This window comes from Oncorhynchus gorbuscha, linkage group LG03, assembly GCF_021184085.1.
Source record: "Oncorhynchus gorbuscha isolate QuinsamMale2020 ecotype Even-year linkage group LG03, OgorEven_v1.0, whole genome shotgun sequence".
Classification (NCBI taxonomy): Eukaryota; Metazoa; Chordata; class Actinopteri; order Salmoniformes; family Salmonidae; genus Oncorhynchus; species Oncorhynchus gorbuscha.
The window spans coordinates 42,403,771-42,421,191 of NC_060175.1; the positions used below are offsets into that span (position 1 = coordinate 42,403,771).

A 17,421-nucleotide genomic window follows, 5' to 3' on the forward strand; every position below is an offset into this window, starting at 1 on the left:
CACCACAATAAATCGACATAGTCTGTCTCGACAGAGAGAAAATACATACATCCCTACCTTGAAGGCCTACCCAGTATCGAAGGCTTGACTTGACAATCTCTAAATGTCATTAAATGTTTTTTTTATAACCAATGTCTCTTTTCATTCATGAAATGAGCGCTGCGCAGTTTGGATTGATCAATTGATTGATATTATTTGTCAGTAAAAAATAAAGTGGATTGCAGGATTGCACAATAAAGTTGGTGACTTATTTCCTACGTGATCCCTATTTTTTCCCAAAAATACATATACAATTACATAGATAAAGACCAAAAAATGCTCCACCTCCAGATAAGTTTAGCTCAGCAAAAAAATAAACATCCGCTCACTGTCAAATGCGTTTATTTTCAACAAACAACATGTGAAAATATTTGTATGAACATAACAAGATTCAACAACTGAGACATAAACTGAACAAGTTCCACAAACATGTGACTAACAGAAATGAATAATGTGTCCCTGAACAAAGGGAGGGTCAAAATCAAAAGTAACAGACAGTACCTGGTGTGGCCACCAGCTGCATTAAGTACTGCAGTGCATCTTTCCTCATGGACTTCACCAGATTTGCCAGTTCTTGCTGTGAGTTGTTAACCCACTCTTCCACCAAGGCACCTGCAAGTTCCCGGACATTTCTGGGGGGAATGGCCCTAGCCCTCACCCTCTGATCCAACAGGTCCTAGACGTGCTCAATGGGATTGAGATCCTGGCTCTTCTCTGGCAATGGCAGAACCCTGACATTCCTGTCTTGCAGGAAATCACACACAGAACGAGCAGTATAGCTGGTGGCATTGTCATGCTGGAGGATCATGTCAGGATGAGCCTGCAGGAAGGGTACCACATGAGGGAGGAGGATGTCTTCCCAGTAACGCACAGCGTTGAGATTGCCTGCAATGACAACAAGCTCAGTCCGATGATGCTGTGACACACCGCCCCAGACCATAATGGACCCTCCACCTCCAAATCGATCCCGCTCCAGAGTACAGGCCTCGTGTTACACTCATTCGATGATAAACGCAAATCCGATCATAACCCCTGGTGAGATAAAACCACGACTCGTCAGTGAAAAGCCCTTTTTGCCAGTCCTGTCTGGTCCAGTGACAGTGGGTTTGTGCTCATAGACGGCGTTGTTGCAGGTGATGTCTAGTGAGGACCTGCCTTACAACAGGCCTACAAGCACTCAGTCCAGGCTCTCTCAGCCCATTTGATTATTTTTTAAATATTTTTTAAACATTTATTGAACTATGCAAGTCAGTTAAGAACAAATTCTTATTTTCAGCTTGGGGAGTCGATCTTGCAACCTTTCGGTTACTAGTCCAACCGCTCTAACCACTAGGCTACCTGCCACCTCATTGCGGACAGTCTCAGGACTGATGAAGGGATTGTGCGTTCCTGGTGTAACTCGGGCAGTTGTTGCCATCCTTTACCTATCCTGCAGGTGTGATATTCGGATGTACCGATCCTGTGCAGGTGTTTTTACACATGGTCTGCCACTGCGAGGATGATCAGCTGTCTGTCCTGTCTCCCTGCAGCGCTGTCTTAGATGTCTCACAGTACGGACATTGCAATTGCTTGCCCTGGCCACATCTGCAGTCCTCATGCCTCCTTGCAGCATGCCAAGGCTCGTTCACGCAGATGAGCAGGGACCCTGGGTATCTTCTTTTGGTGTTTTTCAGAGTCCGTAGAAAGGCCTCTTTAGTGTCCTACGTTTTCATAACTGTGACCTTAATTGCCTACCGTCTGTAAGCTGTTAGTGTCTTAACGATCGTTCCACAGGTGCATGTTCATTAATTACTTATGGTTCATTGAACAAGCATGGGAAACAGTGTTTAAACCCTTTACAATGAAAGATCTGTGAAGTTATGAAAAATGAAAAAGGGACATTTCATTTTTTGCTGAGTTTATAAGGGGGAATTTAAATCTTAGAAGCGTGTTATGGTCTGTAGCTTATTCTTTAGATGTTCGGGGCTGCTGGTGAACCATGATGTGCAGGCATAATCAAAGTAACACTGTGAGCGCAGTTGCCTGAATCTTTATGGTGTCTATAGCTAGGTTTCCATCCAATTGGCAACAGATTTTCATGCAAATATTCTAAATTCTGCATAAAAACAATATGCACATTTTGTCCCATCAGAGTTGTTTCCATCAAATTACTTGTTGCAGATAAAAGCCTGTGCATAAATATATGTAGTGCACATAAAAATAACTTTTGTGGTTGAATTCTCATGTACCGAATAAAAAGTTAAAAGGGTTTCCATTGCATTTTCAACTCTAGGCCTACTGATTTTGTCTTGCAAAAGTTTTCATCACCCTTGGCCTTTTTCCCATTTTGTTGCATTACAACTCTTCTGAAAGGCCTGAAAGGCCCCAGAGACCACTAAGCAAGGGGAACCATCAAGCAAGTGGCACTATAAAGACCAAGGATCTCTCCAAACAGGTCAGGGACAAAGTTGTGGAGAAGTACAGATCAGGGTTTGGTTATAAAAAAATATCCCAAACTTTGAACATCCCACGGAGCGCCATTAAATCCATTATTTAAACAATTGAAATAATATGGCATCACAAAAACCTGCCAAAGCTTCAAAGCTCCACAGCGGAGATTGGAGTATCTGTCCATAGGACCACTTTAAGCCACACACTCCACAGAGCTGGGCTTTAAGGGAGAGTGGCCATAAAAAAGCCATTGCTTAAAGAAAAAAATAAGCAAACGCATTTTGTGTTCACCAAAAGGCATGAGAGACTCCCACAAACTTATGGAAGAAGGTACTCTGGTCAGATGAGACTAAAATGTAGCTTTTTGGCCATCAAGGAAAACCCAACATCTCCCATCACCCCGAGAAAACCATGGTGGTGGCAGAATCATGCTGTGGGGATGTTTTTCCTCGGCAGGGGTTGAGCATCTGGTCAGAATTGAAGGAATGATGGATGGTGCAGGGACATTCTTGAGGGAAATTTTTGAGGTTCACCTTCCAGCAGGACAATGACCCTAAGCATACTGCTAAAGCAACACTTGAATGGTTTAAGGGGAAACATTTAAATGTCTTGGAATGGCCTAGTCAAAGTCAAGAACTCAATCCAATTGAGAATCTGTGGTATGACTTAAAGTTTGCTGTACACCAGTGGAACCCATCCAACTTGAAGGAGCTGGAGCAGTTTTGCCTTGAAGAATGGGCAAAAATCCCAGTGGGCAGATGTGCCAAGCTTATAGAAACATACCCCAAGAGACTTACAGCTGTAATTGCTGCAAAAGGTGGCTCAACAAAGTATTGACTTTAGGGGGGGGAGGGGGATAGTTATGCACACTCAAGTTTTCAGTTTTTATGTATTATTTCTTGTTTGTTTCACAATACAAATATGTTGCATCTTCAAAGTGGCAGGCATGTTGTGTAAATCAAATTATACAAACCCCCCCAAAATCCATTTTAATTCCAGGTTGTAAGGCAACAAAACAGGAAAATTGCTTTCCCAAGCCACTTTAGGTATAGTGAATGTGCCCACTCTGGTATTGGTGTGACTGCTCTAGCATACAGCTTACAGATACAGTGTGGGAATAGCCTAATACAGGGCTAGTTAACTATACTGCTCAAAAGAAATAAAGGGATCACTAAAATAACACATCCTAGATCTGAATGAATGAAATATTCTTATTAAATACTTTTTTCTTTACATAGTTGAATGTGCTGACAACAAAATCACACAACAATTATCAATGGAAATCAAATTTATCAACCCATGGAGGTCTGGATTTGGAGTCACACTCAAAATTAAAGTGGAAAACCACACTACAGGCTGATCCAACTTTGATGTAATGTCCTTAAAACAAGTCAAAATGAGGCTCAGTAGTGTGTGTGGCCTCCACGTGCCTGTATGACCTCCCTACAACGCCTGGGCATGCTCCTGATGAGGTGGCGGATGGTTTCCTGAGGGATCTCCTCCCAGACCTGGACTAAAGCATCTGCCAACTCTTGGACAGTCTGTGGTGGAATGTGGTGAGACATGATGTCCCAGATGTGCTAAATTGGATTCAGGTCTGGGGAACGGGCGGGCCAGTCCATAGCATCAATGCCTTCCTTATGCAGGAACTGCTGACACACTCCAGCCACAAGGTCGAGCATTGTCTTGCACCCAGGGCCAACCGCACCAGCATATGGTCTCACAAGGGGTCTGAGGATCTCATCTCGGTACCTAATGGCAGTCAGGGTACCTCTGGTGAGCACATGGAGGGCTGTGCGGCCCCCCAAAGAAATGCCACCCCACACCATGACTGACCCACCGCCAAACTGGTCATGCTGGAGGATGTTGCAGGCAGCAGAACGTTCTCCACGGCGTCTCCAGACTGTCACATCTGTTACATGTGCTCAGTGTGAACCTGCTTTCATCTTTGAAGAGCACAGGGCGCCAGTGGCGAATTTGCCAATCTTGGTGTTCTCTGCACGGTGTTGGGCTGTAAGCACAACCCCCACCTGTAGACGTCAGGCCCTCATACCACCCTCATGGAGTCTGTTTCTGCAGGGCTCTGGCAGTGCTCCTCCTGCTCCTCCTTGCACAAAGGCGGAGATAGCGGTCCTGCTGCTCGGTTGTTGCCCTCCTATGGCCTCCTCCACGTCTCCTTATGTACTGGCCTGTCTCCTAGTAGTGCCTCCATGCTCTGGACACTACGCTGACAAACACAGCAAACCTTCTTGCCACAGCTCGCATTGATGTGCCATCCTGGATGAGCTGCACTACCTGAGCCACTTGTGTGGGTTATAGACTCCGTCTCATGCTACCACTAGAGTGAAAGCACCGCCAGCATTCAAAAGTAACCAAAACATCAGCCAGGAAGCATAGGAACTGAGAAGTGGTCTGTGGTTATCACCTGCAGAACCACTCCTTTATTGGGGGTGTCTTACTAATTGCCTATAATTTCCACCTGTTGACTATTCCATTTGCACAACAGCATGTGAAATTTATTGTCAATCAGTGTTGCTTCCTAAGTGGACAGTTTGATTTCACAGAAGTGTGATTGACTTGGAGTTACATTGTGTTGTTTAAGTGTTCCCTTTATTTTTTTTGAGCAGTGTATATTCTTACAGGAGCCAGATGTAAAAAAAGGTTCATTGCAGTGGGGCCGGACATTTCCCATATGCAATTATTCTTTGGAAGAAATGTATTAAAAAAGCTACGCAAACCACCAATTAAGCACTTTTCATAATTTAATATGAATGAAGAAGAAAGCACTATCAACACTTGTAGGTTCCCAACGGTAAGCCTTGTGTTCTAGATGACTGGACTACAGAGTGGGAGACAAATCTACACTCTTGACTCCATTTATATTGGGGTGTCTGTATCTAGCCAAGCCGCCAAGGGTTGTTCATATTTGTGAACAAATTACTTGCCATGGCAACTGCAAAAAGTACAAGCCCATTCAATACCCCTTCATTTCTGGCCACGGTTGAGTTATATGGAGCACCCACATACCTCTTTCCCAACAATCTCAAAGTCGTTCTTTTTCCTCGCCTGTTTTAATTAGTTTTTCGGTGTGATGTGGACTGGTTTTTCACCTGCTGCTTTCTAGATGGCAAAATGCAGGGCTCCCTGAATGACTTCGGCATTCCTAGAGAGGACAGCCGCACTATGCAAATTCTTATGGACGTCTTCCGCTTTCAAAATATGGACACATCTACAGTGATTTGGCATGGGTCCTCCGATCCTCAAAAAGTTCTACAGCTGCACCATCGAGAGCATCCCGACTGGTTGCATCACTGTTTGGAATGGCAACTGCTCGGCATCCGACTGCAAGGCGCTACAGAGGGTAGTGAGCAATGTTCCCGAAGGGAGCTGTGCACTGTCTCGCAGAAGAAATATCAGCCCCTCAGAGAAGCAAGAGATTGAACTTCACTGAACTTTCTACAGTTTTCCCCTTTTAGTTAACACTATTAATGTTTTTCGCTCTACTCTGGTAATTAATTATTCTCGAATCAACTCAATATTAGCCACTTTCAATGTAACATACCGAAACAAAACAAACTATACAAGACATTATAAAAGACAGCTGTGCAAGATATTTTCTTCTAGGCAGAGCACATTAGAGTAGAATTCTAGTGCATTGACTCTACAGACCGGTGCAATATAACCAGTCAGAGCTGCAGTAGACCTATATGCAAATAGTTATTGCAGTATATGGATCTGTGTCATTTTCTTTGAACTGGACTGTATTTACAGCATGAGCTGCTGCCAGATTAAAACAAGAGCTGAATGTAGCCACCTGTGCACATCTGGTCATGTTCTTTGCTAGTTAGTGAGTTATTAGCCCAGTTATAGCTAATTTCTAGTCGACAATGGGTGAGCGACAGAAAGGGACACCAGCAGCCTCATCCTGGGACCTCAGGAAGCAACAGTTCAAGGCTTTGAGACTGTGGATGGACGCACAACGGTGGTGTGTAAGCACAGGTCAAAGAGCTTTTTTAGCACGTTGAGATAATGGCCTTGTTATTCCCAGTAAGCATAGTTGGGAATGTATCTATTGAGTTTCGACATTTGGCAATGACAGTGACCTACAGTGCTCTCGGAAAGTATTCACTGCCCTTGTTTCTCTGCTAAAACAGGAGCAATAAAGGACTAGTTCACACATTTTGTGGGGGGGAATATAATATATTTATCAGGGACCTTCAGCACCCCTACTTCCCGTAGCAATGATTGAATATCCCTATGAGCATAGTGAAGTTATTAATAACACTTTGGTGTATCAATACACCCAGTCACTACAAAGATATAGGCATCCTTCCTTACTCAATTACCACTCTGGGATTTCACCATAAGGCCAATGGTGACTTTAAAACAGTTAAAGAGTTTAAAGGCTGTAATAGGAGAACATTTAGGATGGATAAACATTGTAGTTACTCCACAATACTAGCCTAAATGACAGAATGAAAAGAAGGAAACATGCATCCTGTTTGCAATAAGGCACTTATGTAAAACCGGTTCAGTCTGCTTTCCAACAGACACTGGGAGACAAACTCACCTTTCAGCAGGTAATTTGACACCTTCTCAATGACATTCAAATCACCATTGAAAAAAGGTACATGTTTATGTTTATTCAAAGATCACTATGATACCAAACGCGTTTGATGGTTCGGGGGAAAAGAGCAGGAACAGGCCACGAGTAGGACTTTTATTGCTCAATCTAATTCATGCTAATTAAAATGATGTCTAGGCCAAACAGACACATGCTAAAACTCGTACACTTTTGATAGACTTAAAACAGCTGCAAATTATCAAGATATCAGTGTCATCAACAAAAATGTAAAACAAATAGGCCAACAGCAAATGCAGAATATGGCATACATTTTAGTGCTCAAAGCATGCCATTCCAAAGGCAGTATTTATTTTTCAACTCGAAGCAATGAGCCCAATCAGCCCTCCATGACAACATAATCATAAACAACAGAGTAGGCTAGTCCTTACATTTTGGGTTATGCTCATGTAAAACAGTTTGGCTATTCTATATTTCCATACTTCCAAGTTCTATTCTTGAAGATCAAGGGGTATAACATTAACTGGAAATCTGACACTGTTTTTTGTTTTATGTAATCATATTATTATCTGTAGTAGAAGCCTACGTAACCAACCCATAAAGTAAAATGCACCATCTATTTATGGCCAGTTGCAATGCATGTCATTCAACTGGTAATATTCATTTTTATCTTCTTCTAATGTCATTTGAGCATGTTGATGTTTATTGGGATGAGCCTTGTCCTTGAGGCAGAACTGAGCGAATTCTGCTAGATACGCCAGCTGCAAAGTCGACATTGGCTATGTTATGAAAACAAAAATGTGCTTTAATTTAAGGTTAGGGTAAGGCATTAATGTTAGTGTGATTAAGGTTAGTTAGGTTTAAAATGATCAGATTGTATGATTTTGTGGCTGTGCCAGATAGTGACCACTCTGCAGAGCTGCTTCCAGAACAAGATTCATGCCATCCTATGCCTCTTAAAGGGAAAGTAATCAGATTTACGGTACTGAGTTTGGGTAATTCAAAAGTTAAGTTACTGATTACAATTTAGGACAGGTAACTATACTGAACAAAAACATGCAACAATTTCAAATACTTTACTGAGTTACATTTCAGAGAAGGAAATCAGTCTATTTAAATCAATTCATTAGGCCCTAATCTATGGATTTCACATGACTGGGCAGGGGCGCAGCCATGGGTGGTCATGGGAGGGCATAGGCCACGAAGGCGAGAATGACCTAACTCAGCATGCTTCCACAGAAATGCACAAGGCCACGCTAGCTAAAGGTGCTAGCAATATCGGTGCATTCTTCGTGACGTCTACTGCGGAAACTGATATAATTGGAAAACACCTCCGTTTACCAGTTATTGAGCAGAGCCAACAATCACATTCTGAAAGCTAATTGCCCAGCTCACATAGCTCATAATGCCTGCAAGCACACCTGCGGTCAGTGGATATTGAGACAATTGTTTTACAGCCACTTATCAGTATCCGCTTCCCAAAGAGAGGAACTGCATGCATTCTTTTGTGTCTTTGTTGACACCGAGTGGCGTGAAATTCTGTGACATGTTTGCACACGATGGCTCTTCATCCAGCTGTCGATCGTCTCCAGCAAAGCTGGACAGCTCTTACATCATACTTCAGGTCCCTTAGGGAGACCTGTCCTGTGGCACTGAATAGTATTTTCGAGTATAAAGAAAAAACAGAAGATGCTGAGATTTATCTGTGCTTTTTCCACAAAGTGGGTGTGTTTTTGACCAACTCGTAAAAAAAGCTGGAGGAAACGACGCTCTGCATCACAGATGTTTACGAGGAAGTCCAAAAGTTCAAAATGTAAGATGCTTCAGCTGAAACAGGACAGTTTTTTTCTGAGTAGACCAAGCAGCTGATGGACAAACAATTGTCAGCACAAAGGTCCAAGCAGCAACAGGACTTTGAAGTTCTATGACACTGTCATTACATACATTGACAAGTGGTTTGATTTCTCACCAGAACATGTAATACAGTCAGTATGGACCAACTCTATGAAGAGTTTTGTGCTAGCCGGGAGGAAATACAGAATACCAGACAGGATACCACAAAAACCACCAGTGCGAAGTAGGTGGCAGTTTTCAAAAGCCTAGGGAAAGTCAACATGTTCAGGATTGTCTCATTTGTCCTCAGTGTGCCAGACTCAAATGTCTTTGTAGAGGGGATTTTCTGTCTGATGACCATTAAATGGTCAGACTCAAGAAACCGATGTAGCACAGAGCTGATCAAAAATGAACTTAAAATATCTGGGAACTGTGACTTGTCATGTAATGACTTCTCTCTGGCTATGCAAGAGGAGAAAGAACGCCTTGAATCAGTCACGAGCAGCAAAAATGTAGTAATATATGCCATTTAGCAGACGCTTTTATCCAAAGCGACTTACAGTCATGTGTGCATACATTCTACGCATGGGTGGTCCTGGGGATCGAACCCACTACCCTGGCGTTACAAGCGCCATGCTCTACCAACTGAGCTACAGAAGGACCACAGTAGACTTGGTGAGTGACTCATGCCCCTCTTTCCTCTTTTGCATTTGAAAAGTTTTTTTTTGCTGTAAAGGTCCAAATTGTGATTTCTTTGATCATTTATTTAGAAGTTTATTCATATAAGTTTACATAATTATACAGTTTTAGTAAAGCTATAGGCTAAATGGAATATAGAAATGTTTTGCCTTTCCATTTGAATAAGAATATGAATATACACTGTATCACTGTATTCACACGACACCATATCCATACCTCCGTGGCATTGTGCACTGGCATGCCACCTTTTGTCCCTTATTTGGCAGTGAAAAAGTTGGCAACCCTAGATGTAACCTCATTTATGCACAACATTTGAGAGAAATAAGCTCTGGGATATAGTATAGTAACTGTAGCAGATTACATTTACAAATTAACCTACCCAACCATGATTATTAGACAATGTACATACTTTCATATTTACACAAATATGTCTCAAAGAAGGAGAAAAGGCAGTTATCATAAAAGTAATTTGATCTCTTAAATCACACAATACACACTAGAAAATCAAAGTACAAAACCTCTAAGTAAAAAAGATTGACATTATTTTGTGACATTTGGGGCTGCCGGAAAATAACATGAAGAGCTGGTTTCCTGGACCCAAATTAAGCCTACTTGAAAAGGAATACAGTGCTGTAGGCTTAACCTGGGTCCAGGAAACTGTCTCAGACTGTTATTTTCCTGTGAGCCAACGATCAGTAAGCACACATTTAGAAATGGTCAGTGATTATCAGCCTGGGAATTTCCTCAATCATACATTTTGTTTAGTGCACTAATCTCATTACAGGGGCTTCTGTCCACACAACAGAGCAAGCTAGCAACCTGTAGTCAAATATGGCAGTTGAAAAGACAATTACGTATATTTCAGTTTTATATATAATTAGAGAAAACAAATATTTCAATACCGGTTTTCAAACATTCGGTTAAAACAATTCCGCTGAACTGACTTTCAAAAACAACTTAATAAAAAGTGCAATTATAACTTCCATTCAGTATTGCCACATACATAAGGGCACTGTAAATTAAATGGCTTTGTCCAACCAGGGAATGGTCAGAGGAACAATCCGCTGGCACTACTTTTCAAGGCTACAGATGCAGACTAGCAGATAGAGGTGCAGTCCTAGCCCTGGAAAGAAATGAGACATTTTAGACAAAGCATTGACTCAGCGGAGCAGTTTTAACAATAGTGTCACTATTTAGATTACTCAAGCTCAAAGACTAACACAAACCGTATAGTCATATGAGTGGGACTTTGGTTAAAAGATGGTGAACATATTTTTGAATAATGGTTTTAATATAATGATATGTATGAACTGTAGGTACCTTGGGTAGGCATTCAACTTAGTTATTTTGAAATTGTAATAATTCTTCTGTTAGACTTCGGTCTTCTCCAAACTGGTACGAGCTATGTATCATTTTCAAACAATGACAGTTTGTCAGGATTACCATGTTTGCATATAATAGTGCAGTAAAGAAATATACTCTCATGCCAATCTCAGTATTTTAGCAGTGTTTTAGTTGGGTAGTTTGTGTGTTCCAGTGTGGTAGGCAGTTAGAAAGCTGGTCAGCTCAGCACTGTGTATAGCCTAGCCTACTACCCCACCTCCCTTTAGAACGACATACTCTATTCTCTTTTTCAAAGCCAATATCTGTCCGAGAGTGCCTTTGCCAAAGATTTCCTTACTTCCTTGATTTTTCAACACACTGCAGGAAAAATGTAATTTTTTGGCAAAACAGGGAAAAGTAACCAGCAAAAAGTTTGATCATGCAAATCACAGATACTGTAGGGAATACATAAATACAATATAAATGCCCATGGCCAGACTGAATGTTAGTTGATGGGTTATGTAAATAAAGTTTTGTTAACAAATATTGTTTAGGTCAATTAATTGGCCAACCGTATAGCTAGTTTATCCAAATAATTTTTTGATTTAAAGCCAGAAGCTGTGGTTAATGCACATACAGTATACTTAGTAAGAGGAAAATATAATCTGTGATTTAGTTGTAGGTGAAATCGTGCTTAATCATGGACTATTTTCTAAAAAGATAAATTATTAAATGTAGGTTCTCACCCTTTCCTCTTACAATACCGTGTGATCAGAACAATAAGTGTAACTGCTAAAGACAAGTTATCAATCATGAGTCCACTGTATGATCTTCAAGTGGTGAAGAGAAAGTGTAACACAAATGTGATAAACATGGTAAAATGTGAAAGTAGGCAGTTTAACTAGGCTTACTAGTGTAACAAATCAAGTAATGTGGAGGAAATTCCTGATGGGCTACAGAAGGGAATGTTTCCCCAGTACAGTATAAAACAAAGTATCCAGTTTAGTTGGAACATATCTTTGAACTCAACAGCTACTTCTTCAAAAAGTGTATAAGAATCAAATATCCCCCTCTCACTTGTGATTGTTTCAAATGATGGAATTGTTACTTATGATAGTGCCGATCCCACTTCCCACAACTGCTGCAATCTCTGAAAGAGAGATTCAGTATTTTTGGTCAAATACGAGCTAGAAAAATATACTACAAAATAATAATCAATTGAATCAACTTAACTCACCAGTAGCTGCATTGGTGTCATGTTCCCCAACGCCATTATTCCTCCCTGAAACTGAAAATTTCAAATTAAATGAATAATCAAGCCCTTGATTACACTGGGATAGATTTACTTGGATTTCCTCTACCTCGTATTGTGGGTAGAGAAGTCGATGTTGTTGTTATTGATGATGTTGATATAGTTGTTGGTTTCAAACGAATGTCATTGACATCTATGAAATAGAAATGTACAATGATTATTCAGTATGGCACCTTCAAGTGTACACCACTGTTACATAGGACACTGACAGGGATTTACAGAAGGAAGATCAATGACAATGTTCCTTATCATAGTCTGACACATGCCTGCAGTGTCTAGATGTAGGGTGAAGGCGGATCTACAACAATAATATATAATGTATCCTCTGTAAAGCATATAACCCATAACAGTTGGCAGATAATTGATCAAACATAAAAATAATCCATACCTTTACACGCAGGAGGTAATGAGTTGTATTCACCATCTTCAATGCACTCAATTGATTTGTTTCCAATGATGGTGTAACCTTCATTACAGGAGTACTGTATGACACCACCATACTCTGGTAACTGTTCGCCAGGCTTCTCTATGATTGTGCCATTCATTATCTCAGGAGGTTTATCACAAGTTACCACTGAGGAAGACACATACATGGGTGCATTATATTTGTGGTCTTTATTCAAACAAGTTCAATGCCTTATTTTCATTTTATTTTGACAAGGAGTCATGCTTTGACAGGGAGTCATGCTTTGACAGGGAGTCATGCATAGATGTTCAAGTGTGTCAATGGAAAATATGGGAGATTTACCTTTACATCCTGGTCTTCCACTCCAACCTGTGGTATAACACTGCCTGTAACTTGGGCCCATAAATTGATAACTAGAAGAGGAGGAGAGAGCATGTGAGAGGTGGTCAATGATGTATATAAACCCTGGATTGCTTATGCCATCTATTGGCTATTGAGAGGTTTTGAAGCCTACGGTCGGCCATATTTGCACTCCCCAGTAGGAGCAGTCCTCCATAGGAATGAATGCAATTCTACAGTACAGTGCTTTCAGAAAGTATTCACACCCCTTGACCTTTTCCAATTTGTGTTGTGCTACAGACTGAATTTAAAATGGATTCCATTGAGATTTTGTGTGACTGATCTACACACAATACCCCATAATGTCAAGTTGGAATTATGTTTTTAGAAATGTTTGTAAATTAATTAAAAGCTGAAAAGTCTTGAGACAATAAGCATGCAACCCTTTTGTTATGGCAAGCCTAAATAAGTTCAGGACTAAAAATGTGCTAAACAAGTCACATAAGTTACATGGACTCACTCTGTGTGCAATAACAGTGTTTAACATGATTTCTAAATGACTACCCCACACATTCAATTATCTGTAAGGTCCCTCTGTTATGCAGGTGAATGAGGACCCAAAAGCGACTTAGCGAAAACAGAGTCTTTATTCCAGTAACTGGCAAAAGTATACTCCTGGACAATATAAGAAGAAAACAAAACATGAAAAACTAAAATCCACTCGTAGTGACGAGGACAGACTGGAGACTCGACCATTGACTGCAGGTTGCCTCGGGAAGGCACCGACCGTAGCAGACTTAGACACCTGCTCACACGCAGCATCTGAAGGAGACAAGAAACGACAGGGCGAGACAATGACACAGCACAGCGAACATCATATAAGGATCCGACAAGGACAGAAGCGGAAAACAAGGGGAGAAATAGGGACTCAGACGACAAAATAGACGACAAAATAGGGGACAGGTGTGAAAAGACTAAATGAGTGAGTTAGGAGAATGAGGAACAGCTGGGAGCAGGAACGGAACGATAGAGAGAGGAGAGAGAGGGAGGGGGAGAGAGAGGGATAGAAAAAGGGAACGAACCTAATAAGACCAGCAGGGGGAAACGAACAGAAGGGAAAGCATAATGACAAGACAATATAAGACAAAACATGACACCCTCAGTCGAGCAGTGAATTTCAAGCACAGATTCAACAACAAAGACCACAAAGAAGGACTCCTATTGGTCGATTAGTAAAACTTTGAATTGTGCATCAATACACACAGTCACAACAAAAATACAGGCACCCTTCCTAACATAGTCACTGCAGAGGAAGGAAATTGCTCAGGGATTTCACCATGAGGCCAATTGTGATTTTAAAACAGTTTTTCAGCTGTTTTAAGGGTAGGAACATGCTTCTTTATCACATTTGGTTATCAAAATTGCCTTAACATACTAAAAATGTTTTAATTCATCTTTAATAAATTAATTTCTATAGCTTCCAAAATATGTCTTACAGCGGTGGGGGAGTGCCAAGATGGAGGCACGGTGGCTTCAACACAGCACCTCTTATCAGCCATCTAGTTTATACATACATTATTGGAGGTGGTTGGGTGGGGTGGTTGTCTGGCATTGAATATTTTGGCAAAATAATTCTAACATACTCTGATGATATATTAGATACATGATGAAGCATACTCACCCTTTATCACAGATTGATCTTGCTGATGCACCAAAAAGCGTGCCTTCCTTAAACTCATATGTCAAATGTGGCATCTTCCTGGGGGCACCACAGTCCTTCTCTGAAATTAATAATCATCGAGCCAAGTTAACGCCAACAACAAACAATCAAACAACAGTAAATAAATCAAATAACAGTAAACACGCAATAAAAATCGCACTTTACAGAAAAACTGAGAAAAATGCTACTATTTTGCCGCATACTTTTGCAGGTTAATTCGAGCGTGCTCCACTTTCCACTCCAGCAGGTGATACTTTCAGATCCTTGCTCTTTCAAGTAGCCGTTGGCACACTCAAAAGTGGCTTCCTCCCCCTCCGAAAAATCGTTCATTAATAGCGCATCATTCGTTAGAACAACATTTCCCTCTACTTGAGGTTTGGAACACTCGGCTGTGAGGACATGATATAGTAGAATATGTCAACTCCACACACAATGAGAGTTACGTTGGCCAGCTCAAATTAGCAAAGTGTCTATTTGTAACCAAAACATGAAGCTAAAACTTTTATAAACGTTAGCTAACAGCAAAGTTACCATGACTAGAAACGTACTCACCATTTCCACTTGTTAAAAAGACAAGGCATATCAAGCACTTAGTCCATGCATTTGAATAAAACATTATACTGGCTGTCCTTTTTAAAGTTGATTTTATCTGAAGACAAGTCGGTCTCTCGATCTAACAAGTTCTCTCTGGTCTTGTTGGCACTATCTAGCTGGCTGTTTAATCAGTACCAACCAGTACATGGACGACTTCAACTGTGGCTTGAAGATATTTTCACTTTCCAGCAACACTGTAGCACTTCATCGAAAACGGGGTTTCAGTAGTTACCACAGCCACAAAGTCAATACACAACCATACCGTTAAAAAAATTATTAAGACAAAAATGCGCTTTTTGGTCTTCATTTAAGGGTAGGATTAGGAATAGGGTTAGCATATTGGTTAAGGTTAGGTTAATGTTATAAAATACATATTAAGAAGATATGGTGGCTGACTTTTGGCAGTGTTAAATTGTGACGCCCGTAACACCACGCGCAGAGTAACCCAGAGCTACTCCATAATAACCTAATAATACAGTATTATAATTAATCCTGAATAAATAATGATTATGATATGTTTCTGAAGCAGGCCTAGTTGACAATACATAGAAGGGGAAGTTCATGTAATTTTGACTGAAGTGGAGAAAGCTATGAGTTTACTGACCACATCACTGAATAGTTTCCATCCTCCCCTGCCTTGTGACCTGTGGACAAGTTTGAGTTTCGGTTGGCTCAACTGAAGATAAATGATGCACTTGATCTGTCAACGTGTCTTATTGCGCTCCATGCGCTTGAAACTGCACAGGATAGATAGAGGTCAGGTATTTGGGCAGGCTTTGTTAAAATCCCCATATGCTCTATGTTATATATTTCACATATTACAATGGTCATTAATAATAATAATATATGTATTTTATATAAAGCTTTTCATTACATCAAGAACCTCAAACGCTTTAAAAACGAAACAAAAAACTCATTTATTGATGGTAGTTCGTTCATGTGTTGGCTGGACAATGATCTAATACGGTGGCGGCGTGTCCAGAGGACATCAACTCAAGGAACTCGAGCACGGACTCCTGCTTCCACTTCAGCATCCGAGCGCACAGTCCTCCTTATCATTTGCTCATGCATGAACATAAGACTGCATTGGTATGGTTCTTGTATAATTCAAAATAAGGGCATGGGAACAAGTATACAGACTTCTATCAAACGATAGTGATATCGTATTTTCCATTTCCTGCATAGGAATAACTGAGATTTTTTCCACAGTTGGAGAAATCTAGGGCGTATCCTCCCCTAAACAGGTGGAGATCTCCAAAACATCACCGTTGCCATGGTAAGTAGATTGTCTACAGAATAAATATCCCTGACAGCAGTGGAGGTTCTAGCTGGTATGGCTCCCTGGGCGAAACCACCCTTCAGCCCCCCCCATACAAAAAAAGCACCATTCTGCACTAACTGCAATTTTTTATTCAGACATTTGGAACAACAAAAATAAATAATCCTAACATTTAAAACTATATAAATATAAAAATATATACAAAAAGAAGTAACAAAGACAAATAGAAACAAATTTGTGTTGATTTGGCACTCGAGCATCAATACATTACCCATCCCTCAACACTGTCAACAAAGAGTCAAGACTAAACCAATTCACCTTGGTGGTGTGCACACTGGTTTTATATTATTCTTAACGATTTTCGCACAAACCAGAAAAAAATGCAACAATATGTCAGTGAAACTATATATTTACAGTATTATGAAAGAATTGTGGTTTATTTGGTAGAATTTCGTAGTGTGACTGATTTTACTAATTGCATTAGTACTGTACAAAGTTAAAGGTGCACTATTTGATAGATTCTCACGCTCCCCCTACCTCGGGCTTCCAGTGGGGAGACCTGAGGTCAACCTCCCCCACACCCCTCCCCATCTCGTACTTCTGAGTGGCTGACCTTCCCAAGCAGTAGCCTGCCTAGATCACAAACTTGTAAGGACCAACGCTGGAGTTGAGAAACAGGGACGCGGAGTCAAACATTTAATCGGAACAGACGCATAACAAGATGGCGCCGACAGAGATGGTCGCCTCGCTTCAGGTCCTTGGAAAACTATGCAGTTATTTGTTTTATAATGTATTATTCCTTAAATTGTTAGCCAGAAAATCTCAAGTGTTATTACATACAGCCGGGAAGAACTAATGGATATAA

At 40.8% G+C, this 17,421-nt stretch overlaps 1 protein-coding gene across 8 annotated transcripts; it reads right to left on the bottom strand.

Moving 5' to 3' along the window:
* Positions 1-7,116: 7,116 nt before the first annotated feature.
* On the bottom strand, positions 7,117-15,816 carry LOC124031399 (complement factor H-like). Of its 8 annotated transcripts, XR_006838120.1 has the most exons (10): positions 15,236-15,810; positions 14,887-15,072; positions 14,645-14,744; positions 12,967-13,037; positions 12,607-12,792; positions 12,268-12,351; positions 12,144-12,194; positions 11,984-12,056; positions 11,653-11,698; positions 10,933-10,985 (listed from the first exon to the last, which is right to left on the bottom strand). XR_006838120.1 is itself a non-coding variant. In XM_046342587.1 (9 exons), exons 1-9 carry the CDS (start codon positions 15,297-15,299, stop codon positions 10,922-10,924), a joined length of 852 nt encoding a protein of 283 aa, XP_046198543.1. In that variant the 5' UTR covers positions 15,300-15,816; the 3' UTR covers positions 7,117-10,921. The 8 variants fall into 8 exon arrangements, 6 of the variants coding, with proteins under 6 accessions (XP_046198543.1, XP_046198545.1, XP_046198547.1 ...); XM_046342587.1 differs by lacking the exon at positions 11,984-12,056 and having other exon boundaries at positions 7,117-10,985; positions 15,236-15,816; XM_046342589.1 differs by lacking the exons at positions 10,933-10,985; positions 11,653-11,698 and adding an exon at positions 7,117-10,706 and having other exon boundaries at positions 15,236-15,809.
* Between the last annotated feature and the right edge of the window lie 1,605 nt (positions 15,817-17,421).

What these genes read in the sequence shown, in the direction of transcription:
- LOC124031399 (XM_046342587.1), bottom strand. Translation starts at nt 15,299, where the DNA reads ATGTTTTATTCAAATGCATGGACTAAGTGCTTGATATGCCTTGTCTTT. An exon ending in CTTTTTAACAAGTGGAAATG is followed by an intron (nt 15,073 to 15,235) that starts GTGAGTACGTTT and finishes ATGTCCTCACAG; the next exon opens with CCGAGTGTTCCAAACCTCAA. An exon ending in GCTCGAATTAACCTGCAAAA is followed by an intron (nt 14,745 to 14,886) that starts GTATGCGGCAAA and finishes TATTAATTTCAG; the next exon opens with AGAAGGACTGTGGTGCCCCC.